Here is a 26483-nt window from a genome sequence, read left to right on the forward strand (position 1 = left end):
GAAAGCAGGGGTTGCAGTATTAATATCAGACAAAATAGACTTCAAAACAAAGAAAGTAACAAGGGATAAAGAAGGACACTACATAATGATAAAGGGCTCAGTCCAACAAGAGGATATAACCATTCTAAATATATATGCACCCAACACAGGAGCACCAGCATATGTGAAACAAATACTAACAGAACTAAAGGGGGAAATAGAATGCAATGCATTCATTTTAGGAGACTTCAACATGCCACTCACCCCAAAGGATAGATCCACTGGGCAGAAAATAAGTAAGGACACAGAGGCAGTGAACAACATACTAGAACAGATGGACCTAATAGACATCTATAGAACTCTACATCCAAAAGCAACAGGATATACATTCTTCTCAAGTGCACATAGAACATTCTCCAGAATAGACCACATACTAGCTCACAAAAAGAGCCTCAGTAAATTCCAAAATATTGAAATTCTACCAACCAACTTTTCAGACCACAAAGGTATAAAACTAGAAATAAATTCTACAAAGAAAACAAAAAGGCTCATAATCACATGGAGGCTTAATAACATGCTCCTAAATAATCAATGGATCAATGAACAAATTAAAATAGAGATCAAGGAATATATGGAAACAAATGACAACAACAACACAAAGCCCCAAGTTCTGGGGGACGCAGCAAAAGCAGTCTTAAGAGGAAAGTATATAGCGATCCAGGCACACGTGAAGAAGGAAGAACAATCCCAAATGAATAGTCTAACATCACAATTATCGACATTGGAAAAAGAAGAACAAATGAGGCCTAAAGTCAGCAGAAAGAGGGACATAATAAAGATCAGAGAAGAAATAAACAAAATTGAGAAGAATAAAACAATAGCAAAAATCAATGAAACCACATGATCATCTCCATAGATGCTGAAAAAGCATTTGACAAAATTCAACATCCATTCATGATAAAAACTCTCAGCAAAATGGGTATAGAGGGCAAGTACCTCAACATAATAAAGGCCATATATGATAAACCCACAGCCAACATCATACTGAACAGCAAGAAGCTGAAAGCTTTTCCTCTGAGATCGGGAACAAGACAGGGATGCCCACTCTCCCCGCTGTTATTTAACATAGTACTGGAGGTCCTAGCCATGGCAATCAGACAAAACAAAGAAATACAAGGAATCCAGATTGGTAAAGAAGAAGTTAAACTGTCACTATTTGCAGATGACATGATATTGTACATAAAAAACCCTAAAGACTCCACTCCAAAACTACTAGAACTGATATTGGAATACAGCAAAGTTGCAGGATACAAAATTAACACACAGAAATCTGTGGCTCTCCTATACACTAACAATGAACCAATAGAAAGAGAAATTAGGAAAACAACTCCATTCACAATTACATCAAAAAGAATAAAATACCTAGGAATAAACCTAACCAAAGAAGTGAAAGACCTATACCCTGAAAACTACAAGTTACTCTTAAGAGAAATTAAAGGGGACACTAACAATGGAAACTCATCCCATGCTCCTGGTTAGGAAGAATTATTATCGTCAAAATAGCCATCCTGCCCAAAGTAATATAAGATTTGATGCAATCCCTATCAAATTACCAGCAACATTCTTCAAAGAACTGGAACAAATAGTTCAAAAATACATATGGAAACACCAAAGACCCAGAATAGCCAAAGCAATCCTGAGAAAGAAGAATAAAGTAGGAGAGATTTCACTCCCCAACTTCAAGCTCTACTACAAAGCCATAGTAATCAAGACAATTTGGTACTGGCACAAGAACAGAGCCACAGACCAGTGGAACAGATTAGAGACTCCAGACATTAACCCAAACATATATGGTCAATTAATATTTGATAAAAGAGCCATGGACGTACAATGGGGAAATGACAGTCTCTTCAACAGATGGTGCTGGCAAAACTGGACAGCTACATGTAGGAGAATGAAACTGGACCATTGTCTAACCCCACACACAAAAGTAAATTCAAAATGGATCAAAGACCTGAATGTAAGTCATGAAACCATAAAACTCTTAGAAAAAAACATAGGCAAAAATCTCTTAGACATAAACATGAGTGACCTCTTCTTGAATATATCTCCCCGGGCAAGGAAAACAATAGCAAAAATGAACAAGTGGGACTATATTAAGCTGAAAAGCTTCTGTAAAGCAAAAGACACCATCAATAGAACAAAAAGGTACCCTACAGTATGGGAGAATATATTTGTAAATGACAGATCCGATAAAGGCTTGACATCCAAAATATATAAAGAGCTCACCCACCTCAACAAACAAAAAACAAATAATCCAATTTAAAAATGGGCAGAGGAACTAAACAGACAGTTCTCCAAAAAAGAAATACAGATGGCCAACAGACACATGAAAAGATGCTCCACATCGCTAATTATCAGAGAAATGCAAATTAAAACCACAATGAGGTATCACCTCACACCAGTAAGGATGGCTGCCATCCAAAAGACAAACAACAACAAATGTTGGCTGGGTTGTGGAGAAAGGGGAACCCTCCTACACTGCTGGTGGGAATGTAAATTAGTTCAACCATTGTGGAAAGCAGTACGGAGATTCCTCAAAATGCTCAAAATAGACTTACCATTTGACCTAGGAATTTACCCTAAGAATGCAGCACTCAAGTTTGAAAAAGACAGATGCACCCCTATGTTTATCGCAGCACTATTTACAATAGCCAAGAAATGGAAGCAACTTAAGTGTCCATCAGTAGATGAATGGATAAAGAAGAGGTGGTACATATACACAATGGAATATTATTCAGCCATAAGAAGAAAACAAATCCTACCATTTGCAACAACATGGATGGAGCTAGAGGGTATTATGCTCAGTGAAATAAGCCAAGCGGAGAAAGACAAATACCAAATGATTTCACTCATCTGTGGAGTATAAGAACAAAGGAAAAACTGAAGGAACAAAACAGCAGCAGAATCACAGAACCCAAGAATGGACTAACAGGTACCAAAGGGAAAGGGACTGGGGAGGATGGGTGGGTAGGGAGGGATAGGGGTGGGGAAGAAGAAAGGGGGTATTATGATTAGCATGCATAATGGGGGGGATGGGAGAAAGGGGAGGGCTGTACAACACAGAGAAGACAAGTAGTGACTCTACAACATTTTGCTATGCTGATGGACAGTGACTGTAAAGGGGTTTGTTGGGAGGACCTGATATAGGGGAGAGCCTATTAAACATAATATTCTTCATGTAATTGTAGATTAATGATTAAAAAAAAGAAGGAAAAGGGGGATTACTTCCTGATAGGATAAAACTAACTGCAAATCATCGATTAATGCATGCTTTAAATATCCTTAATTTTGATCATTTAAAGGGTGTCAGATGATCAGCTGTGGAAGTACATTTTTCTGATAATATTCCTTTCTCTTAAAAAGAAAAAAAAGCAGTTCCCATGTGGTGATCTCCAATAAGTTATTCACAATGGTATAAAGGGCAAATCAGAGTGTGGGTAAAGGGTTTGTTTGTGTTTATACAGAGAATCAAAGCCTAATTTGGCTACCCAGAAAACGAATTAAGATACGATATGAAGAAGAACTTCCAACATCAACATTGTCTGGAAGAGTCATTCCAGAAGATGATCATCAAAAAACTTCAACAAAGATCCTGGCGCTGTTGCAGTTGTAGCTGCATTCATCCCGCCAGTTCCTGGACTTGCCATTGCAATGAAGAAGGAGATATCTAAGCTGGCCTGTGCATACAGTAAAACAACAAATTTGACTGGATCTATACTGTCGGAACTCAACCAAGAATTAGGAGAAGGGCAAGCTGCAGCGCTCCAAAATCTTGTGACTATAGACTATCTACTGTTAAAAGAATATATGGAATGTGAACAGTTCCCAGGAATGTGTTGTTTTAATTTGTCTGATTTTTCTCAAACTATTCAAATTCAGTTAGACAATATCCATCATATCATTGATAAGTTTTCACAAATGCCTAGGGTACCTAACTGGTTTTCTTGGTTTCACTGGAGATGGCTGGTAATTGTAGGTCTGTTTTGGTTATGTAGCTGTATTCCTATTATGTTAATGTGTGCACGCAATTTAATTAGTAGTTTAAAACCTATACATGCTTATGTTACACTACAAGAAGATATGTCAAAGAAATAGTCAATCTTCCCATGTTTTCTTCCATCTGCTACTTCTACAGGTTTTCTTCTTCCTTCCTAATTACAACCCTTAAGTAGGATTCATGCCTCATATCGAAATTACCGAGTATCATAATTCTTCCAAGTGGTAAAGATACCTCAAGACAAACGCTGGGCATAGAAGCCACAGGGCATAAATCTGCAAAGAAATAAAAAGCTAACATTTTCAAACAATATTGCTTCTCTCTCACTTACCAACTTTACATTTCCCTGTATGGCCCCGGAAGATGACTGGTTAGCCAGAGACGGGTAAGATTCCTCAAGGGAGGAACAACCTAAGACAGGCACAGTCGCAGGGGGACCATCAGGTGAGAAATTGGGGATCAACAGAGGTGAGGCTTAGAACTTCACCCCCCCTGTTTTGAGAGAAATCTTCTGCATCCGTGGATGTTTTGTTGTCCTTGTCTAGCTTGGATTAACACTTAGTCTACAGGCACACACCTGATCATCTACATTTGCCCTCTTACAGCACTAAACTATGTTTTCTACCTCTATCTTGCATCTACCTACAACTTCAGCATTTTATTAAAAATAATAATAATAATAATAAGGGAGAAATGTGGGATTCACATATAAATCAAGTATAAAAATCAAACGAATATTCACATTTGACCTGATTGTTTATAGTTCATAATGCGTGATCAAAACCGAAAGTTTCTGTGGTGACTGCCCTTGCACTGTTCACCATGTAAGAACTTATTCACTATGTAAGAACTTGTTCACCATGTAAGAACTTGTTTGTTATGCTTTAGAAGATTGGAGACTGTTGAGAATTAGGCTTGGGGTTGATTAATGATTGTGCATTGAGTCCCCTGTACAGAATTTTATTGTTGTTAACAACCATCTGATCAATAAATATGAGAGATGTCCTCTAAAAAAAAAAAAAACATTGTGAGAATGTTGCTCTTTTCCCCCATACCCAGCTCTCCCTGGACCTGGAGGCTCCCTCAGGACAGGAGTAGCATTTTCCCCTTCAGTCCAGAAGCTATCTGAAGATAGATTTGGCATCTTCTCATGGCACAAAGCCCAGTGTGCCATGTCAGATGGGATTTGGCTGAGAATACTGCAACACAGGGCAACGAGTCCATGGCCCAGCCTGCAGGAGGGCCTCATGGTCTCCAGTGGCCCCCCTCCTCTCAGTCCTCCCAATGTTTCCCAAGGATCCCACAGGCCCTGTCTCATGCCCATCCCTCCATCAGCAAGTTCCTTTGGAAACTGAGCTATGCCCAACCATAGACACCTGGCATGCTCTGCCTGTGTGGCCCAGCCCAGAGTTGGCCAGTGAGAATCCTCAGCTTCTGGCACAGCTCCCTGTCCCTTCTGAGCATGTCTTAACTTTTCTGTGCCTCCTGCTGCTTTGCAACCAGTCCCAGGTCCCACGTGGGAAGCCCCAGCTCAGAGGGCCTTGAGTGCTGCCTAGGGCTGCTCTGCAACCTAGTGCTATCACTAGGGACTAGAAGATGGACCCAGACCCTCCCCACAGGCCAGAGCTGTCTCCTGGGCATAAGGGGGGGGATCCTGACTCTCCTAGCCCATGCTCAGCTGGGGGCCAAATGAAGCAGGGCCCAGCCCACTCCCCCATCCATCACCTCTGGCTCTCACACTCTCTTCTTGGAGACATGGTTTGTGAAGGGTTGGCAAGTTCAGCAGAGAGCCAGGGGTCCCAGCCCAGGGAAGCAAAGCTGCTGGTTCCCAGCTGGTGAGCACCACGCGTAGACAGAGTATGGGAACAACGAGGGAGCAGATGAGCGACCAGGAGATGGTCACCAGCCTGGCTCAGCCCCATGGATGGGGGGTGAAAAGCTCCATCTCCAGGGCTGGATGGGCCTTTGAACTTGGAGGGGAGCAAGTGCAGAACATGAAGGAAACTATTGGGTCATGGATGCATATAGGGCTAAAGAGGAGAGATGTGTGAGCTGCTCGGCCAGGAGGTGGGAAACCCTGGCTGGAGGCACTGGGGGCCATACACAGCAATGCAGGCAACTCCATCCTGAGATGTGGTGGAGAAGCACTGAGCAGATCCCCTCACTCAAAGTACCTCTCCCACCAGCCGCCCATGCTTCCTCCACCAGTGCTCTGCACCTTTAAAGAGAGCTCTGGCCCTCTTCGGGATCCCCTGGAGGGGTAGCTCCAGAAGTCCTTAGAATCCTTTTCAACAATAGGTATGTGTGTGATATTGTGATTTATAATAAGAAATATATATATTTGGTCTTGGTCCCTGTTTATGGCACAGAGATCCTAAAACCCTAGAAATTTCCTAGGAGATGAGAATGCTAAAGGTGTCTTTTGTTATGTTAATGAGGTGACTTTTGGTGAGACTCTAAGGATGGGAGGTGGTTGCTAGTGGAGCCAGTTTGTGATGAGAGAGTTGGAACTTTCCGCCACCCTCCCCACACTCAGTGCCCTCCTCTACCACCTCCAGGGAGGGGAGAGGGGCTGCAGATGGAGTTCAGTCACCAATGTCCAATGGTTTAATCACTCCTGCCTATGTGATGAAGCCACTATAAAAACCCAAAGGACAGGGTTCAAAGAGCTTCCAGGTTGGTGAATACATGGAGATTTGGGGACAGTGGCCCATGCAGAGAAGGCATGGAAATTCCACACCCTTCCCTAAACCTTACCCTATGTGTCTCCTCCATCTGGCTGTTCTATACCATTTTATAATAAACCTATAATCTAGTAACTAAAGTGTTTCTCCAGGTTCTGAGACACTCTAGCAAATCAATCAAACCCAAGAAGAGGATCTCGGAACCTCTGATCTATAGCTGGTCAGTCATTAGCACAGGTGACAACCTGGACTTGAGATTAGCATCTGAGGTGGTGCTGGGGTAGGGGTGGATAGTGCTGTGGACTGAGCCCTAACCTGTGGTAGCCCGTGGGATCTGACACTGTCTCCTGTCTTTGTGTAGAAGTTGTCAGAATTGAGTTAAATCATAGAACAAACAGCCTGTGTTGGAGAGGTGCTTGGTGATGTGGAAAAACCCATACACTCAAATTGGAAATTGGTACTAGAACACTTAGGGAGCATTAGGAGACTGGAGAGTTCAAAGGGGGAACCAGGAGGACTCAGGAGGTGACGGAGACAGGCTCATTGATTACACACTGAGCCAGAATGTTCTACCAGTGAGCACTGTCTGGGAAAGAGATGGATTCGCCTGGGAAGTGGCATTCCTTCATCAAGGAAGCACCCCACCCATTACTGGCCTCAGATACCTCAGGAGAAATTCCAGCATCAGAAGGGAAGTAAACCAGGAGTCCATTTAAGTCCACTCCATGCCTGTTAGGAGATGCACCCCCTGATTTATGTCTCCATTTGAACATCAATTCACCGCATGACTTCAGTCAGTCACTCTCTCTCTCTAGTGCTCAGTACCCACTAGTGGTTCTATTCAGCACTCTGCCCAATATTTTTTGGTTCTATTCAGCCAAAGAAATCTTGGCTGATTTCCCGAGCCAGCCAAGAGCCCCAGTTTCAGTTTCACACACACACACACACACACACACACACACACACACTCTACCCACGGGGCAAGGCATCCCTGCTTGCCCAAAAGAACTCAGCCCAGAATCCGTGGGGCCTCACTGGGAGAAAGTATTTCCAAATTGATAGTGCCCCAGTGCATCCTGGGAGGTGAGACTGACCCAGAAGGAAGGTCAGGAATTCTACTGAGCAGGAAGAAAGAACACTGCAGGGTATATTTAGCTCACTAAAAATAACGGGAGGCAGGAGATGAGGGCTGGGAATTGTCCGCTAGGACTGGGAGAGCACTGGGAAGGCTGGGGGAAGGGCAGGGAGGGCAATGGAGGAAAGGAAGAGGGTCTGACAGGTCCCAATGGGCAGAGGACAGGGATGTCTGTCTCTCTTCCCTTTTGACCTGTAACCCAGATGACTCAGATATTCCAGATCTGGAGAAAAAGGGCTGGGGGGTGAGGAGGGCTTCCAGGAAGACTGGGAAGACATGGAGATTCCAGTGAAAAACCAATCCCAGGAGGCAACTGTGCCTGCCTCCAGGACAGGAGGTGATCCAGGCGCAGGCCAAGCTGGTGTGAGGCCAGGCTGACTTGAGCCCTGCAGGTGGAGCCAGGGCTCCCTCCCATCCGCTCCCATCTCTGTCACCCCAGGGCCCCTCCCGGGCACCCCAAGCTCTGGCCAGGGTAAGGCCTGGTTGCTGGGAGCTGGACTATGACATACCACTGGGGTCAGAAACTGGCCAGTCCAATGGGCACTTACCCCTGTGGGCTGCTTCTTGGTGTCCAGCAGAGGGGCATTGAAGCTGGCAGACAGACTGGGAGTGGCAAGGACCTCCCGGAGTGGGATCTTGGCTTCCCCCAGGAACCTGAGAGGAGAGAAAAGTGGCATGTAGAAAACTAGCCTAATTGCCTGGCTTGTCTCCCACCATGCCCTTCAGCACCACCACCACACAAACACCCCACAAAGCTGATCTGCCGAGAACCCATAGCCACCTAAGGTCCCTTGAGGCTCCCCCTAAACCCTGTCCCAGTAAGGCCAGCCCCCTCTCCCTGCATAAGAGGAATAAGACTCACCTTCCCTTCCCCCAAGGTCAACTTTGACCCCTTTGTACCCATCCCCAGAGGCCCAGGCCCCCAACTCCTGTCCACCTGGGTGCTTCCTCATAAGAGCTGTCTTGCCCATGGGATCTCAGATCAGTGTCTCCTGAAAGCATGGGCTGCTTCTCCATCATTATTCTGCATTGCTCTCAGGCCCCAGTAGCTCCTCTGACCCATGTCTACACAGGCCATCTATACTGTTTTCTTAACACTCAGCTAGCAATGATGATAACTGAAAAACAACAGTTCTTCCATTCCTCAGGGACTGGAAGAAAAGAAAATTGGGGGAGGAGAGACATGCCCTGCCCCCAAAGAGAGGCCTAGGACCCACAGCACACCCCTGAAGCCACATCTCTGACTGAGGGGAGGGGGCCTGTGAATGGATGGGCTCTTAGGAAAGAGTAGGTAGGTCACCACATGATGGTCAGTGATGGAACCCTTGAAAAAGCGCCAAGAAGAACATTAATGAAAGAGATTGAAGATGACATAAATAAATGGAAAAAAAAAAATCCTGGACCAGATGGTTTCACTGCTGAATTTTATCAAACATTTAGTGAAGACCTAATACCCATCCTCCTTAAAGTTTTTCAAAAAGTAGGAGAGGAGGGAATACTCCCAAACTCATTCTACGAGGCCAACATCACTCTAATATCAAAACCAGGCAAAGACACCACAAAAAAAGAAAATTACAGACCAATATCCCTTATGAACATGGATGCAAAAATACTCAACAAAATATTAGCAAACCAAATTCAAAAATACATCAAAAAGATCATCCATCATGATCAAGTTGGATTTATGCCAGGGATCCAAGGATGGTACAACATTCAGAAATCCATCAACATCATCCACCACATCAACAAAAAGAAGGACAAAAACCACATGATCATCTCCATAGATGCTGAAAAAACATTTGACAAAATTCACCATCCATTCATGATAAAAACTCTCAACAAAATGGGTACAGAGGGCAAATACTTCAACATAATAAAGGCCATGTATGACAAACCCACAGCCAACATCATACTTAACAGCGAGAAGCTGAAACTTTTCCTTTAAGATCAGGAACAAGACAAGGATGCCCACTCTCCCCACTTCTATTCAACATAGTACTGGATGTCCTAGCCATGGCAATCAGACAACACAAAGAAATAAAAGGCATCCAGATTGGCAAGGAAGAAGTTAAACTGTCCCTGTTTGCAAATGACATGATATTGTACATAAAAAACCTAAGGAATCTACTCCAAAACTACTACTAGATCTAATATCTGAATTCAGCAAAGTTGATGGGTACAAAATTAATACACAGAAATCTATTGCATTCCTATACACTAATGATGAACTAGCAGAAAGAGAAATCAGGAAAACAATTCCCTTCACAATTGCATCAAAAAGAATAAAATACCTAGGAATAAACCTAACCAAGAAAGTGAAAGACCTATACTCTGAAAACTACAAGACACTCATGAGAGAAATTAAAGAAGATATCAATAAATGGAAACACATCCCGCACTCATGGATAGGAAGAATTAATAATGTTAAAATGGCCATACTGCCCAAAGCAATCTATACATTCCATGTCATCTCTATCAAAATACCAATGGCATTTCTCACTGAGCTAGAGCAGTAATCCTAAAATTTGTATGGAACCATAAAAGACCCTGAATAGCCAAAGCAATCTTAAGAAAGAGCAAGGCTGGAGGTATAACATTCCCTGATTTCAAAGCATACTACAAAGCTATGGTAATCCAAACAGTATGATAGTGGCACAAAAACAGATACATTGACCAATGGAACTGAATAGAGAGCTCAGAAATAAACCCAACCTATATGATCAATTCATATATGACAAAGGAGGCAAGAATACAAAATGGGGAAAAAACAGCAGTCTCTTCAATAAATGGTTTTGGGAAAATTGGATAGCTACATGCAAAAGAATAAAACTGCATCACTGTCCTACACCATACACAAAAATAAACCCAAAATGGATTATAGACCTAAGTAAAAGACCTGAAACCATAAAACTACTAGAAGAAAACATAGGCAGTAACCACTTGAACTTCAACATTAGAAATTATTTCTGGATATTTCTTTCCAGGCAAGAGAACAAAAACAAAAATAAACAAGTAAGACTACATCAAACTAAAAAGCTTCTGCACAACAAGGACAGCATCAATAAAATGTAAAGACAACATAGTGTAGGTAGAATGTACTTGCAACAATACATCTGATAAGGGGCTAGTATCCAAAGTACATAAAGAACTCACACAACTCAACACCAAAAAACAAATATTCCGATTTAAAAATGGGCATAGGACCTGAATAGACATTTTTCCAAGGAAGACATACAGATGGTCAACAGACACATGAAAAGATGCTCAACATTATTAATCACCAGGGAGATACAAATCAAAACCATGATGAAATATCACCTGATACCATTCAGAATGGCTAGTATTAACCAGATAAGAAATAACAATTGTTGGCAAGGATGTGGAGAAAAGGGAACCCTTATACACTGCTGAAATTGGCACAGCCACTATGGAAAGCAGTATGGAGGTTCTTCAAAAAGCTAAAAATCAAAATACTGTTGATCCAGCAATTCCACTTCTGGGACTCTACCAGAAGAAAATGAAATCATCCATTTGAAAAGAGACATGCACCCATAATTTTATTGCAGCATTATTTACAATAGCAAAGATATGGAAGCAGCCAAAGTGTCCATTGATAGATGAATGAATAAAGAAGATGTGATACATATATATAATGGAATATTATTTGGCCACAAAAAAAAGAAAGAAAGATATCTTGCTTTTTGTGACAACATGGATGGACCTTGAGGGTATTGTGTTAAGTGAAATAAATCAGAGAAAGAAGAATACCATATGGTTTCACTTATATATGGAATCTGAAAAACAAACAAATAAAACAGAAATAGACTCATAAACACAGAGAATGGACAGTTGATTACCATGAAAGAGGTGGAGGGAGACAAGTAAAATAGGTGAAGGGCATAAAGACGTACAAACCTCAGATTATAAAATAATGCAGTCACAGGGATGGAAGTACAGCATAGGAAATACAGCTTATAATATTGTAATATCTTTGTATGGTGACAGATGGTAAATAGACTTACCACGGTGAGCAATTAGCAATGTATATAATTGATGAATCACTAAGTTGTTCATCTGAAACCAATATAATGTTGCATATAAACTGTATTTCAATAAAAGAGAAAAGAAAATGGCTTATTGGCTCCAACCTTCTTGCCACTGTATCAAAATCTCTTTAAGAGAAAAATGTATAAACAAATAACTGAAAGAAAAAAAAAGAATGCCAAGGAAGAGCTAAAAAGTGTGTTCCCTAAGCTAAGAAATGAGCAAACCGCATGTTGCACTTCTGCAGCAGCGACAGGAAATCCAGGGCAGTGAGTGGCCCATGTCAATCAGAATTCTCCCAGGTCTGCATCAGACTTCTGCATGCTTCCTGCTTATTACTGTCAGGGCATGAACAGTGAACAGCCACTGCTGTACTCCCACCAATTGTTTCTTATTTTTTTTCCTGATGGAAAAAATTGTTTTAATACAAATGTGCTTAGTGAAATGTGAATGTACTTAATGCCACTAAACTATACACTTAAAATGGTTAAAATGGTAAGTTTTGTTCTGTGTAGTTTATCATAATAAATAAATAGTCACTTCTGTGAGCTTCTGGACAATGAAATCCCTTGATCCATCCCCGTTGCTGTTATCTGGCACCTTCCTTTCCCTGCTCTTTGTAACAACTGATTTGAATATGGGTTTTCATGACCTTGTGAAATAAAACTTTATGAACTTTCCAAGCTGATTTTTAAAGCTGGCTGCTCACCATGAGGTACCACCTCACATCCATGAAGATGGTTACTATTAAAAAAAACAGAAAACAACAAATGTTGGTGAGGATGTGGAGAAATTAGAACCCTTGTGCTCTGTTGGTGGAAATGGGAAAAGGTGTAATCTCTGTGGAAAACAGTATGGTGGTTCCTCAAAACATTAAACATATTATCATATGATCCTATAATTCTACTTCTGGGTACATATCCCCAAAAAATTGAAAGCAGGGACTCAAAGAATATTTGTACACCCATATTCAAAACAGCATTGTTCACAACAGTCAAAAGGTGGATGCAACCCAACTATCTAACAACAAATTAATGGATAAATAAAATGTGGTATATGCATACAGCAGAATATTATTTGGCCTTAAAAAAGAAATTTTGATACCTCTTACAGCACGGATGAACCTTGAGGACACTACGCTAAGTGAAAAAAGGCACACACAAAAGGGAAAATATTATGTGATTCCACTTTTCCTAGAAAAGGTAAATTCATAGAGAAAGAAAGTAAAATAAAGGTTACCAGGGGCTGAGGGTAAAAGAAGTGACTCATTATTATTTAGTGGGTACAGAGTTTCAGTTTGGGATGATGAAAATGTTCTGAAGATGGATAGTGGTGATGGTTACACAATAATGTATATGTGCTTAAGGCGACTGAATTATATACTTAAAACGGTTAAAATGGTAAGTTTGGTCATGCACATTATACCATGATTAAAAATAAATAATCAAACAAACTAGCCACTTATGTAAACCTCTGGACAATAAAATCCCTTGATTTCCATCCCTCTTGGAGCTAGCAGATTCTCGGTCACCTTACAAGTTTCCTTGTTAGCAAAGCAATAACTTGATATATGCTTAAGATCAATTTTTCTAACATTTCTTTAAAGAAAGGGCTAATGGTCAGTAATACTCCTTTCTCCTGATGCAGAGTCACATTTGTTTTATATTCCTTAACAGCATGTAGCAGGCTTGTACCAGAGCTTACTAAATTGGGGTTCCTGGAGTGTCTCCATTCCAGGTCCAGTGTAGGGGAGGCACCTGTCATCAGTGTGCTGACCTAAGTGTTCTCAGGACCCAGACAACATCAGAAAGACCAGACCGTAGGTGTAAAGGACCGGTGATTCCACTGGACATTGGCGTTCAGAGTCGTCCTGTGTCCTTCATGGTAAGGCTAGGGCAGCAGGGCCGAGGGACCTGCTCCTGCAGGTAGACGGCAGAGCCTGCTCTAGAACTCGGGTCCCCAGTGCCCAGGGCTCAGCCTGGCGGAGCGGGAGGCAGTGCCGAGGGGCTGGAGCGGAAGGGCCGCGTGCCTGGAGGTGCAGACAGCGGTGCAGGAGGCGCACAGCCAGCTCGGGGTCCCTCCGGACTGCAGCCGGAGGCCGGCTGGCCCGGGTACGCAGAGCACAGCCGGGGCCACCCCGCCTCCCTTTCTGGCACCCAGCCGCCCAGCCCTCCGCCCAGAATTCCCGGAAGTGGGGCGGGGAACAATGGGAGGAAACTCGGGAGGAAACGCAGAAGGAAGCGCCTCTGAGCCGCTGCCAGCCCGGGCGCCTCCGGGTGGCCGGAGACCTCGGCCGGCAGGGACCGCTTGTTTTTTCCTCCCTTCAGCGCCTTTCTGGGTTAGGAAATGCCCCTGCCTCCCACGCACAGGCACTGGGGCCTGTGCCGCAGGAGCTGGACGGCCCTCCCAGTCCCTACGTCCCTAGGAAGGGCGGCTGGAGGCAACACAGCAGGCTGTTCTGCCCCAGGGCCTATGGAGCAGACTGGCCCTGAGGGTGCAGCACAGAATTGCTCTGGGACAAGGGGCTGAGAGAGGGGAGGACTCTCTGGGGAGGTGGGACGGGGCACAGGAAATCCTGATGGCCACTCTTCATTTACTAATTTCAGAGGATGGAGAAGATACAGCTTTATTCAGAGGCCTCAGGTTTGGGAAGGCCCAGACCCTGAGGAGACCTACTCCATCTGGAAATCAAAACTGAGACAGAGACCCTAAGGCGCAGCCCCACAGGGCATCCAACCAGCGCCAGCCTGTGGCAGACAGGAGGCAGTAGGGGGCAAATGAGGCAAGGAGGGGCCTGGGGGTCCCGCACAGGCTGTCTGGGAGCCAGCTCTGTGTGCAGAGCCTGGTGAGTTGCAAGGAAACCCCACCCCATGGGCGTGGGCCCCATCCCCTGCAGCCCACAGACAGAAAAATGCCCTGGCTCTCCCAGCCTCCCCAGACCTTGCCATCCCTCTTGGCTGTGCTGTGTTCTGGAGCCACCAGAATGTGGGGGCAGGCGAACTGTGGGGGCTGAAGAGCTGCTGCCATCCCAAGGACTGAAAGAGAAGTCAGGAATTGGCATGGGGGAGGGAGGGAGAGGTCAATGGAGCTCACATGTTGACCGGGCACGCATTTTTCCTCCATGTAAAAAGAACACATTCCCAAATTCATCATGCAGTAGGGCTACTGTCCTGTCGGAGCTGTGCAAAGAGCCATGCAGTGTTAGCCTAAAGATCTGAGCCTTAAGTGGGGGGCTATGAATTAAGGTGGCCAAGAAAGTTTATGTTAATGAAGTATGAAAAAATCTAAATAATTCCATTTAAAAACATTAGGTCATTTTTTCATTATTATTTATAAGAACAAAACACAAAAGACTGTGTATAATATGCTACCTATTACTTAGTCAGAATGATAGACAGAAAGCAGAAGATAGTGGTTGCCAGAGACTGAGGGGGAAGAGAGAGTGGGGAGTTTTTGCTGAATGGGTACAGAGTTTGTTTTACAAATGAAAGGAGTTATGCAGATGGATGGTGGAGATGGCTGGACAACAATGTGCATATATTGAACATCACCAAACTACACTAAAAAATGGTTAAAATGGTCATTGTTATGTGTACTTTACCACAGTACAAAAGAAATCTATTTAAATAAATATGCTACCTATTGTGTGAAAAAGAGGAAAGTCAGAATCTCTACTGGTAATTAAGCAATAATAAAAGAACTCTGGAATGATATCAAAGAAACCAAGAACAGTGGTTACCTTTGTGGGAAGGGTCAGAGCCAGGCAGATGGGGGACAAAGATGACAGAGAGAACTTCTGCATTTCTTTCTTACAGTTTTGTTAAAAATAAAAACATAGACCCGAAATAAAAGGCACATATATTGGCAAGGAAGAAGTTAAAACTGTTACTGTTTGCACATGACATGATATTGTACATAAAAAACCCTAAAGAATCCATTCCAAAACTACTAGAACTAATATCTGAATTAAGCAAGGTTGCAGGATACAAAATTAATACACAGAAATCTGTTGCATTCCTATACACTAACAATAAACTAGCAGAAAGAGAAATCAGGAAAGCAATTCCATTCACAATTGCATCAAAAAGAATAAAATACCTAGGAATAAACCTAACCAAGGAAGTGAAAGACCTATATTCTGAAAACTACAAGACACTCATGAGAGAAATTAAAGAAGATATCAATAAATGGAAATACATCCCAAGCTCATGGATAGAATAATTAAAATTGTCAAAATAGCCATCCTGAAAGGGGAACCCCCTACACTGCTGGTAGGAATGTAAATTAGTTCAACCATTGTGGAAAGCAGTATGGAGATTCCTCAAAATGCTCAAAATAGACTTACCATTTGACCCAGGAATTCCACTCCTAGGAATTTACCCTAAGAATGCAGCACTCAAGTTTGAAAAAGACAGATGCACCCGTATGTTTATCGCAGCACTATTTACAATAGCCAAGAAATGGAAGCAACTTAAGTGTCCATCAGTAGATGAATGGATAAAGAAGATGTGGTACATATACACAATGGAATATTATTCAGCCATAAGAAGAAAACAAATCCTACCATTTGCAACAACATGGATGGAGCTAGAGGGTATTATGCTCAGTGAAATAAGCCAGGTGGAGAAAGACAAGTACCAAATGACTTCACTCATATGTGGAGTATAAGAACAAAGAAAAACTGAAGGAACAAAACAGCAGCAGAATCACAGAACCCAAGAATGGACCAACAGTTACCAAAGGGAAAGGGACTGGGGAGGATGGGTGGGAAGGGAGGGATAAGGGTGGGGAAAAAGAAAGGGGGCATTATGAATAGCATGTATAATGTGGGGGGGCGGTGCACGGGGAGGTCTGTGCAACACAGAGAAGACAAGTAGTGATTCCACAACATCTTACTACACTGATGGACAGTGACTGTAATGGAGTTTGTTGGGGGGACTTGGTGATGGGGGGAGTCTAGTAAACATAATGTTCTTCATGTAATTGTAGATTAATGATACCAAAAAATAAAAATAATAATACAATTAATTAATAAATAAATAGCCATCCTGCCTAAAGAAATCTACAGATTCAATGCAATCCCTATCAAAATACCAACAGCATTCTTCAATGAACTACAGCAAATAGTTCTAAAATTCATACAGAACCACAAAAGACCCTGAATAGCCAAAGCAATCCTGAGAAGGAAGAATAAAACTGGAGGCATTATGCTCCCTGACTTCAATCTCTACTGCAAAGTCACAGTAATCAAGACAATTTGGTACTGGCTCAAGAACAGATCCATGTGTCAATGGAATAGAATAGAGAGCCCAGATATAAACCCAAGCATATATGGTCAATTAACATATGATAAAGGAGCCATGGACATACAATGGGGAAATGACAGCCTCTTCAACAGCTGGTGTTGGCAAAACTGGACAGCTACAGGTAAGAGAATGAAACTGGATTACTGTCTAACTCCATACACAAAAGTAAACTCGAAATGGATCAAAGACCTGATGTAAGTCATGAAACCATAAAACTCTTAGAAGAAAACATAGGCAAAAATCTCTTGAATATAAACATGAGCTACTTTTTCCTGAATGCATCTCCTTGGGAAAGGGAAACAAAAGCAAAAATGAACAAATGGGACTACATCAAACTAAAAAGCTTCTGTACAGCAAAGGACACCATCAGCAGAACAAAAAGGCATCCTACAGTATGGGAGAATATATTTGTAAATAACATCTGACAAGGGGTTAACATCCAAAATATATAAAGAACTCACACGCCTCAACACCCAAAAAGCAAATAACCCTATTAAAAAATGGGCGGAGGATATGAACAGACAATTCTCCAAAGAAGAAATTCAGATGGTCAACAGGAACATGAAAAGATGCTCCACATCGCTAATTATCAGGGAAATGCAAATTAAAACCACCGTGAGATATTTTGGTGTGAGATATCTAACCTCACACCAGTTAGAATGGCCAACATCAAAACGACTAGGAACAACAAATGCTGGCGAGGATGTGGAGAAAGAAGAACCCTCCTACACTGCTTGTGGGAATGTAAATTAGTTCAACCATTGTAGAAAGCAATATGGAAGTGCCTCAAACAACTAAAAATAGAAATACCATTTGACCTGGAATTCCACTCCTAGGAATTCACCCAAAGAAATCAATTTCTCAGATTAAAAAAGACATATGCACCACTATGTTTATCGTAGCACTATTTACAATAGCCAAGATATGGAAGTAACCTAAGTGTCCATCAGTAGATGAATGGATAAAGATGTGGTGTGCATACACAGTGGGATACTATTCAGCCATAAGAAAGAAACAAATCCTGCCATTTGCAACAACATAGATGGAACTAGAGGGTATTATGTTTAGTGAAATAAGCCAGGCAGAGAAAGACAAGTACCAAATGTAGAGTATAACAATGAAGCAAAACTGAAGGAACAAAACAGCAGCAGACTCACAGACTCCAAGAAGGGACTCGCAGTTACCAAAGGGAAGGGGTGTAGAAGGGTGGGAGGGGAGGGAGGGAGAAGGGGATTGAGCGGTATGTTTAGTACCATGGTGTGAGCAGGGTCATGGGGCAGACAGTGTACACAGAGAAGATAAGTAGTGACTTTGTGGCATCTTACTACACTAATGGGCAGTGACTTCAATGGTGTTGGAGGGACTTGATAATATGAGTGAATGTAGTAACCACATTATTTTTCATGTCAAACCTTCATAAGAGTGTATATCAATGATACCTTAATAAAATAATAATAATAATAATACAGGGGGAAAAAAAAAGAAAGAAAAACATAGACCTAACATGGTATCACAGGCCAAGTCACCAAACTGGGGCTTAATACCAAACCTAATTGCAGTTTCAAACTCCCCCAGAAATGTAGTCAGTCAGGCATTTCCTGGTCAGCCTTGATTAGATAATGTCACATATGCCCTCTCCATCCCCAAAGGAAGTGAGGTAACCCACCTAAGGAGACCCTTATCCTTGCCCTCTCTCACACCCAGAGATAGCATCAGAATGTCTCTTACACGATCCCTTAGGACACTAACTAGATGTATCCATGCCACACTGCTGATGTACTGATAAATGTAACCTCCTTTCTGCACATTTCCTCTGCTGTAGAGAAAGTATTTAAGATGTCTCCAAACAAGCGGGCTTCAGGGCAGTTTTAGGGCACAGTGATGGGCTGCTCTCACACCATGGTCCTCAGTAAGACTATGAATAAACTCTCTTTCTTAATTATAACAGTTATGTTGGTTTCAGTCGACAGTTTCTGTCTTTGAAACCCCTTAAATTTTCTACCAACTCAAACATTAAATTTAGAATGGAATATAAAACTCTTAACAATCTTATAATTTATTCACTGGAACAAATACTTTTTAGCACGTCCAAAGAAACACTGTCCTGCCTTCGGGGAACTTACTTCTAATAGCTACCCTCCTACGGTACCAAGCACTTTATATATATGACCCTGTTTCAACTGACACTAGCCTTACAGGGCAGGTGCTGTTACTAGTTCCATCTACCTTATGGACAAGGAAATTGGAGCTTAGAAAGGCATTTGACTTGCTTGATTTTACACAAAATAACAAGGCAAGCAAGAGCCAGACACCTAAGGCTTCGCTTTGAGCCCCATACGTGCCTAATGAAACACACATGTCCTTGGCTAGGTTCATTGGCGAAAAAGTGAGTCCAGCCTCTAAATTTGATATGGTTCAATCTTTTTTTAAAAATCTAATTCCATGCTGTATTAATCATGCCTTTATGATGCTTTGACATCTGGGGCCTTGCTCGCTCAGGAGGGACTGCTGGTCCCAGGGCCAGCCTGTTCCTAGAGATGGTACAGGATGCACTGCAGGTGTGCTTCCCAAGCATAAACAAGACAATCCAGGGTGTGCAGCTCATGGCCAATATTCCCCTGGCCCTACGTCCCAGGGCCTTCTGCATTTATTCAGACTAGCCAATCCAAAACCCATGCACCCAGACTCCTGGTTCTTTTCTGATGAAACCACAGTGACGCCTCTTGTCCATGCTTTGCCCTTGCCCCTCTGCATCCTGACTGACCCCGGTCCTTCCCCATGTGGCCCCCTGTGGGGTGGCATGTCTCTTCTCTTGGGAACTGTGAATAAAAAACTGTCTTTTCAATGTCAATCGTCTCCTGATTTGTTGGCCTCACCATACCTCAGTAATAATAAATTTTTTTAAATCCCTGCTTTTTTAAAGCACAAGTCTGCTAGCTCTTTGCTGGGGATGTGAGGAATGAGCCATCATTTTAAAAACCTCGGTAATTGTGCTCTGTAGATGGGCTAACTCTCTAATGAAGAGGGGGTTAGGAGCTCTAGTAGTCTACACTATGCATTTGCAGTTTTCAGGGGGTGGCCTGAAGGCTGGGCCAGGAGGAGAGGTGGAACAGAAGAGTCCAACTTTGGGTAGAGGTCTGGTAACACGGCAGCTGGCTGAGACCCCGGGAGAAACCAGCAGAGAGGCATCCCAGCTGCTCAGGGCAGGGCTGGCTGAGGAAGCCTAAGAGAGTGGCTCTTCCACTTGCCAGAGTGGGCAGTTAGCTAGACATAAGCAGGAGAAAGGGGCCAGCCCATCACCGAGGATGACTCCTCCCTGGCCAACCCCTAGGCCCCCCTTAGCTCCTAGTTCCACAGTCAAGGGTGCCTAGCTCATCAGGAGGCCCAGACAGTTAAGGACACCTAGATTGTCAAGAGGCCCAGGACCACAAGCACTTCCCTGATTATAGGGCATGCTCAAGGTCTGTAGGCATTGTCCAAAAGTAACCCCACCTCATTAAAATAACATCTAAATCTAATTAGCATTGCAGTTTTGCCCCTGCTGTAGTCTTTGCTTAGGCACTTATGGGTAAGCTGCCTAAACACTGAGAAAAACATTGTATAAGCTAGAGCTGTCAATCATATGACATAAGAGGCAGGGCATCTTAAGAAAAAATCAAAACCAACATAACCTTAATAGCGGGGTTGTTTCTGGTTTCCCCCGACAGTCCTTCTCCTATTCTCTTGAGTTTCCTTTTTGCTTTAACCCAATAAATTCCTTGCTGCCTTTTCTTGCTATCTGGCCTCTCAATTGAATTCTTTTCTTCAAGAAGACAAGAATTGGGGGAACACAGCATGATCCATGAGTAATCCACATGCCTGCAGTGGGTGGCAGGCCCTCCGTGGTTACCCCAGGCCTTCTCCTCTGCCATGGTGCTGTGAGTTGGAGGACAAAGGAGTGCCGCCACCCCGAATGGACAACAGCCAGAGGTGCTGGGAGCCACAGTAGGAACAAGGTACAGCTCGCACGGAAACATTGATGAAAAAGTGGGTGGAAGACAAGCCCCCTCTCCCAAATACCCTAAAGGAAGGTGAGCCAAGACAACTAGCAGGACACACAGCTCCTGCTCCCCTCAGTTCACGGGAAGCCCCAGGCGGCTGACTCTAGGGTCACATCAACCAGCATCTTCCCATATCAGGTGGCTCCCACCATCTTCAAATAGTTCCTTTCTACCTGTAGTAACACCTGTCAGCTGTCTCCCCAGAACAAATACTTATCATCAAGTGGTTAAGAATAAGAGCTCTCAAGTCATCTTACCAGGGTTGGAAACCCAGCCCTGTCATGTGACAGCTGTGTGGCTGGGCACAAGTTACTTAATCTTTCTGAGCATCTTTCCTCATCTGTAAAAGGCATTTTATTCATTTGGCAAATATGTGGTGGGGATACTAGTTGAGCAAAATGGACAACCACCCTGCACCACTGGAGCTTCAAGGGAATAGCTCTCACTGCAGAGGGTTCTTGTGAAATGGGACTTCACATCCTGCAAGTGCCTGGAGCCCAGACAGGGCTTGGTAAATGTCAGCTTCCTTCTCCCCACCCCACTCACCACCTTCCTGTCCTTCTCTGCATGTACCTACCCCATCAAATCACTGTGCAGGCCACATGAGATCATGGCTAGAAGTGTTGTCATATCTAAGAGGTTAGATTACAGTTACTTTTGGTCATTCCTGAGAGCAGGATGGAAATGAAACCCTCAGAATCTCAGGGAGAGAGACTGTGGCTCAGCAGAAGGAAGGACTTCCTCACGGAATAATCCAGACTGGAAATGGGCTTCTTCCTGACTCCAGCCTTGTCCTTCAAGGACAGAGGGGATGAGATGACCAAGCCTGATGACTCATAGGTCTTTCAACTCTGGATGACATACCTGAGTGGGAGGAGTTGGAGGCGAGGGAGTGGGGGACCTCCAGGGAAAGTGTGGGTGTCCAGTGCACAGTGCTGGGCACAGGGTAGAACAATACATGACAGCAGTGGGGTCAGATGAGTGCCACCATGACCAGCAGAGCTTTCCACAGGAAAGGCTTACACAGCCCAGACTGGTAAATGTGGAGGGAGTGCTGGAGATGGGAAACCAATTTGCAACCATTACAGTGAAGGTCGAATCTGGCAAAAGCACCTGTGGATGTTAAATCTAGGGGCACATTTTGATGAGAAGCAGGATGTTTGCAGGGTCTTACAGTCTTCAAGGGGAGAAAAAAGAACAGAAAATATGCAGTGGGAAAATCAGACAATACCTTGACAGGTGATGGAAATGAATTTCACCAACGAGGGACATCATGTGCCTCAGATCCTGAGATGGACACAACACACTTACAAAGTACTCTGGCCACGAAGTAGTACCTAAATCTGATCATGAGAAAAACATCAGACAAACCCCAAGTGAAGAACATTCTCTTTTTAAAAATCGGGGTATTATATTACTAAAAAGTGTGGATTGTCATAAAAGACAAAGGCTGTTGAAATGCTCCAGAGTAAAGGAGGTGACGGGAATATGATGACGAAATTCAGTATGGGAGCCCAGCTGAATCCTATATTGGGGGAGAGGGGGTTGCTATAAAAGACATTATTTGGTCAGTTGACAGGATCGGAATACAATGGATTAGATCAAAGTGTGGCAACCATGTTAAATCTACTGAAGTTGGTCATTGTACTGTGATTATGTAGAAGAAATCCCTATTCTTAGGAAATAAACACTGAAGTATTTAAGGATAAGGGCCAGGATGAATATAACTTACCCTCAAATGGAAAAGAAAGAAGAAGGGAGAAAGAAGGAGGGAAAGGCAAGAGAGAGAGAATATTATAAAGCAAACAGAATATAGGATGTTAGCAGTAGGTGAATCTGAGTAACAAGTATTGAATGTTCTTTGTTCAATTTTTGCAACTTTTCTATGCATTTGAAATTATTCCAAAAAAAAGCTTCAGAAATGCTCCCATGTGACAGTTTCTCATTCTTTATCTTTTAAACTAAGAAAAGAATATGTCAACTAAAAATACAGATGTTACAACTCAAAACCATTCATCACTGACCCAGCTGCACCTTCCTCTCATTAGATTCATGAGTCAGTCATAACAGGAAAGTCAGAGAGCCCTTGTTCTAGCTGCGCACACACACACACACACACACACACACACACACACACACACTCACACAGAGGCAGGGGAGGTTTAAGGACCCAACAAGGAGATGGCCTGAGCTGCGCCTGCTCCGGCCCTCAGGTGCTCCGGCCCTCAGGGGTGCCTGGCAGTGAGGGGCAGGAAAATGAGTTTGAGTGTTGTGGGGACATTTCCACCCCCTGGGCTGGCCTGGCCTCTGTCAGTCTTCCTGCCAGTATCTGATCCCCCGGGGGCTGCCCAAGGGTAACTCTAAATAGTTTTCCACTTCAGTCCAGAGAAAGACAAAAGAAAACTATTCTGAAACCCAGGGATGTCCTGGATGAAATCCAGGACAAAATGTAATTACAAAAATCCTTGGAAAATGAGGATATGGTCAATGCTTCCGAGCATGCTGACAACAATGGGACGGTGAACTGTAAATATTTCTGCCCCAAAGTGCCTCTCGAATATTCCAGAAGGAGAGGCCTGCAAACCAGTTTGCTGAAACCCAAAGGCTAAACTTAGACCTACTTTCCCAAACTTCAAGCAACAGCAAACCGCTGCTCTGCCTTTTTAAAGTCCAGCGTGCACACACATCTGCATGTGCCCCATTCCTACGTGGGGATGAAAGCTGTCAGGGAGAAAAACACCTTCTGTACATAAAGCAGACTGAGAGTTAATACTCCTAATAAGATCCCGAATATACGAACTACTCTGAATTAGTAAAAAAAAAAGGGACAAGCAACTCAAAATGTAAAGATAGGAAATTGACAAAAGAAATGCAAACGGGCAATAAACGGGAAATGATGCTCAACTTCACAAATAGTCAAGAAAACACATATTACAAGGTACCTTTTTTTTGCATGACACTACCAAATATTAAAAATTGACAGGCATTTTTTTACACTGTTGGCAGACATAAATTAGGACTTTTTTAAAAAGTAATTTGGCAGAATCCATGAACATGTTATATGCTCACATCCTTCGATCCAGTAATCCCACTTCTAAGGACCTATCCTAAAGAAAAAATAGTATAAGAGCATAAAAACATCTAGATAAAGATGTTCTCTTAAGAAGCAAAAAAGGAACTGGAAAGAAATCAAATGCCAGCCAGTAAGGGATAAATTATGATGCCCCCACCCTGTGCAATACACACAACCATTTACAGTGCGATTGATGGATATACACTGACCTGGGCAAAAGTCCTTAAGAACAGGATGGAAAGCAAGGTGTAGACAAATATGTTCGGCATGAGCCCATTTTTATGTAAGTAAATGTATGTAACCAGGTGCTTAGGAAGCATCAAGGAACATAGGCACCAAACTGTCAATAGTGGGTGCCACTGGAGGGAAGGGAAGCAGTGGATGGGGGTTGGGGGGAGACTTGCACTTTCTACTTTATAGCTTTTTAAGAATGAAGCTTATGCTTGTAAAAATATCCCATGTGGACACATGGCTGTCCCTGAGTGTGTGCCGACATACTGCATACCCAGAAGCACACATTCTTTTATTTAAAAAATGTAAAGAAAACCACAGGAGAGTATACATGTTTTTTATAAGCACAAGTTTTTTATGCTTATTAGCTGCACCTGGCTTTCCCTCACTTCATCCTGGGCCCTTTCCCAGGTCAGTGTGTTGGCCAACCCCATTTAATATAAGCTTATGCTTATAAAAAAACTAAGTTGTGTAAGAAATACAGTTTTTATACTCTTGTGGGGTTCTTTTTTAAATTTCTTAAATAGAAGAATGCATGCACATATGTGTATGCTGTAGGCTGGCGCCCACACAGGGGCAGCCCGGTGTCATACGGGGCATGCACGCAGTGTAATGCTCACAGTGGTGCAGTTTAGGTATGTGCATCAGTGCGGATGCACATACTGAACACCTTCAATGTGCTGAGCACTGAGCAGGCATTTGACAACTACACGTTATCTCATTTAAGCTTCACAACAACCTTGCAATGTTGGTACTGTTACTGCCCTTGTCCTGATGAGGAAACAATTCCAGAGAAACACAGGTCACAGACAGGGCCAAGAAGGGGCTCACCACTCAGAGTAGATCCCTGAGAGAAGGCTCTGGTCCTCATTCCCATGTTGCAGCCCCTGCCCTGCTCAGCTCTGTGGACAGCCTAGGGCCCTGAGGCCACCTGCTCCTGCCTGGATGGAACCCCTCAACCACATCAACACACTTCAAGTGGGCACCAGGCACCAACTGCCCAGGCCCTGCTCCACCACTGCTGTCTCCCATGCATTTATGCACTGGGGGTCCTCTTGTTAAGAGTACTAAAACTCATGCTCAGCTCCTTCCTGGAAACCCCCACATTCCCCTATAAATTAGGTCCACTGACCCAGAAGATATCAGGACACCCCCACCTTGACCCTGAGGGCACCAAGGCCTACTCCAAGCTCAGCTTGACAGGAGATAGTCACCTGTGTAGGAAGACCCACCATTTCCAGAAATGCCTCCTCATAGCCTACTGTGATGCCTGATGCTCACCATTAGCCTTTCCTCGTTGGTCTAAGCAGAGTGCCTAAGAAGGAGTTCCTAAGAAGGAACTCAAGTTCCTAAGAAGGAGCAAAACATTAAGCCATAGGTTGCCACCAACACTTGAGTATGAACTCGTCCTTTTTTAAACCACAGGACTGAGAGCAGCCTTTGCTGGGAAAGAGCTAAGTCAGTGGGACTTGATGCAACGTGGGCAGTAGGAGGGCAGCACAAGGGATAAGGGAAGGGGATGTGCCAAGGGAACCACCATTCACGCAGCAGGTCCCTCAGATGCACTTTTGCACTTGACTTAATAGTCCCTACGGAGGAAGAAACAGAGCTCGGGGAGCTCAGATGACCTGCCCAAGGCCACACTAGACCCTAGCTCTTCCCAAAGTCCACGCTCATTCCACTGGACCAGGTCATCAAGCTCAGTGTGGGGATGGGAGGAAAAGAAGGTGCAGCAAGAGTTCAGGAGGGATCCTGACCTGCCTCTGGGGCTCCAGCCAATTGTAGGCACTGTGAGTGATGACCCAGCTCATGGGGAAGATGAGGGCAGGCAAGGCTGTGTGTGGGGGTGAGACCCCTCAATGCCCCACTTTATAGAGTCACTAGGTCACTAAAATGTTGTGAGTGGATCACACTATTCCAAAGAAAATCCT

The 26483-nt window shown here is 43.5% G+C and overlaps 1 protein-coding gene and 1 long non-coding RNA gene across 22 annotated transcripts in view; one reads left to right on the forward strand and one right to left on the reverse strand.

Moving 5' to 3' along the window:
• Window positions 1–4932, forward strand: part of LOC130682574 (uncharacterized) — a 252916-nt gene extending 247984 nt beyond the window's left edge. The window contains exon 2 of the long non-coding RNA XR_008995803.1: window positions 4519–4932. This is a non-coding gene — a long non-coding RNA (uncharacterized LOC130682574). The remainder of the gene's footprint in view (window positions 1–4518) is intronic.
• Window positions 1–26483, reverse strand: part of DYSF (dysferlin) — a 224339-nt gene that overhangs the window by 168957 nt on the left and 28899 nt on the right. For all 21 annotated transcript variants that reach the window (XM_036908364.2, XM_036908361.2, XM_036908363.2 and 18 more), the window contains exon 4: window positions 8407–8512. In XM_036908364.2, the coding sequence (XP_036764259.2) occupies window positions 8407–8512 (106 nt within the window). The remainder of the gene's footprint in view (window positions 1–8406; window positions 8513–26483) is intronic.

The sequence above is a fragment of the Manis pentadactyla genome, chromosome 2 (genome assembly GCF_030020395.1).
Source record: "Manis pentadactyla isolate mManPen7 chromosome 2, mManPen7.hap1, whole genome shotgun sequence".
Lineage (NCBI taxonomy): Eukaryota > Metazoa > Chordata > Mammalia > Pholidota > Manidae > Manis > Manis pentadactyla.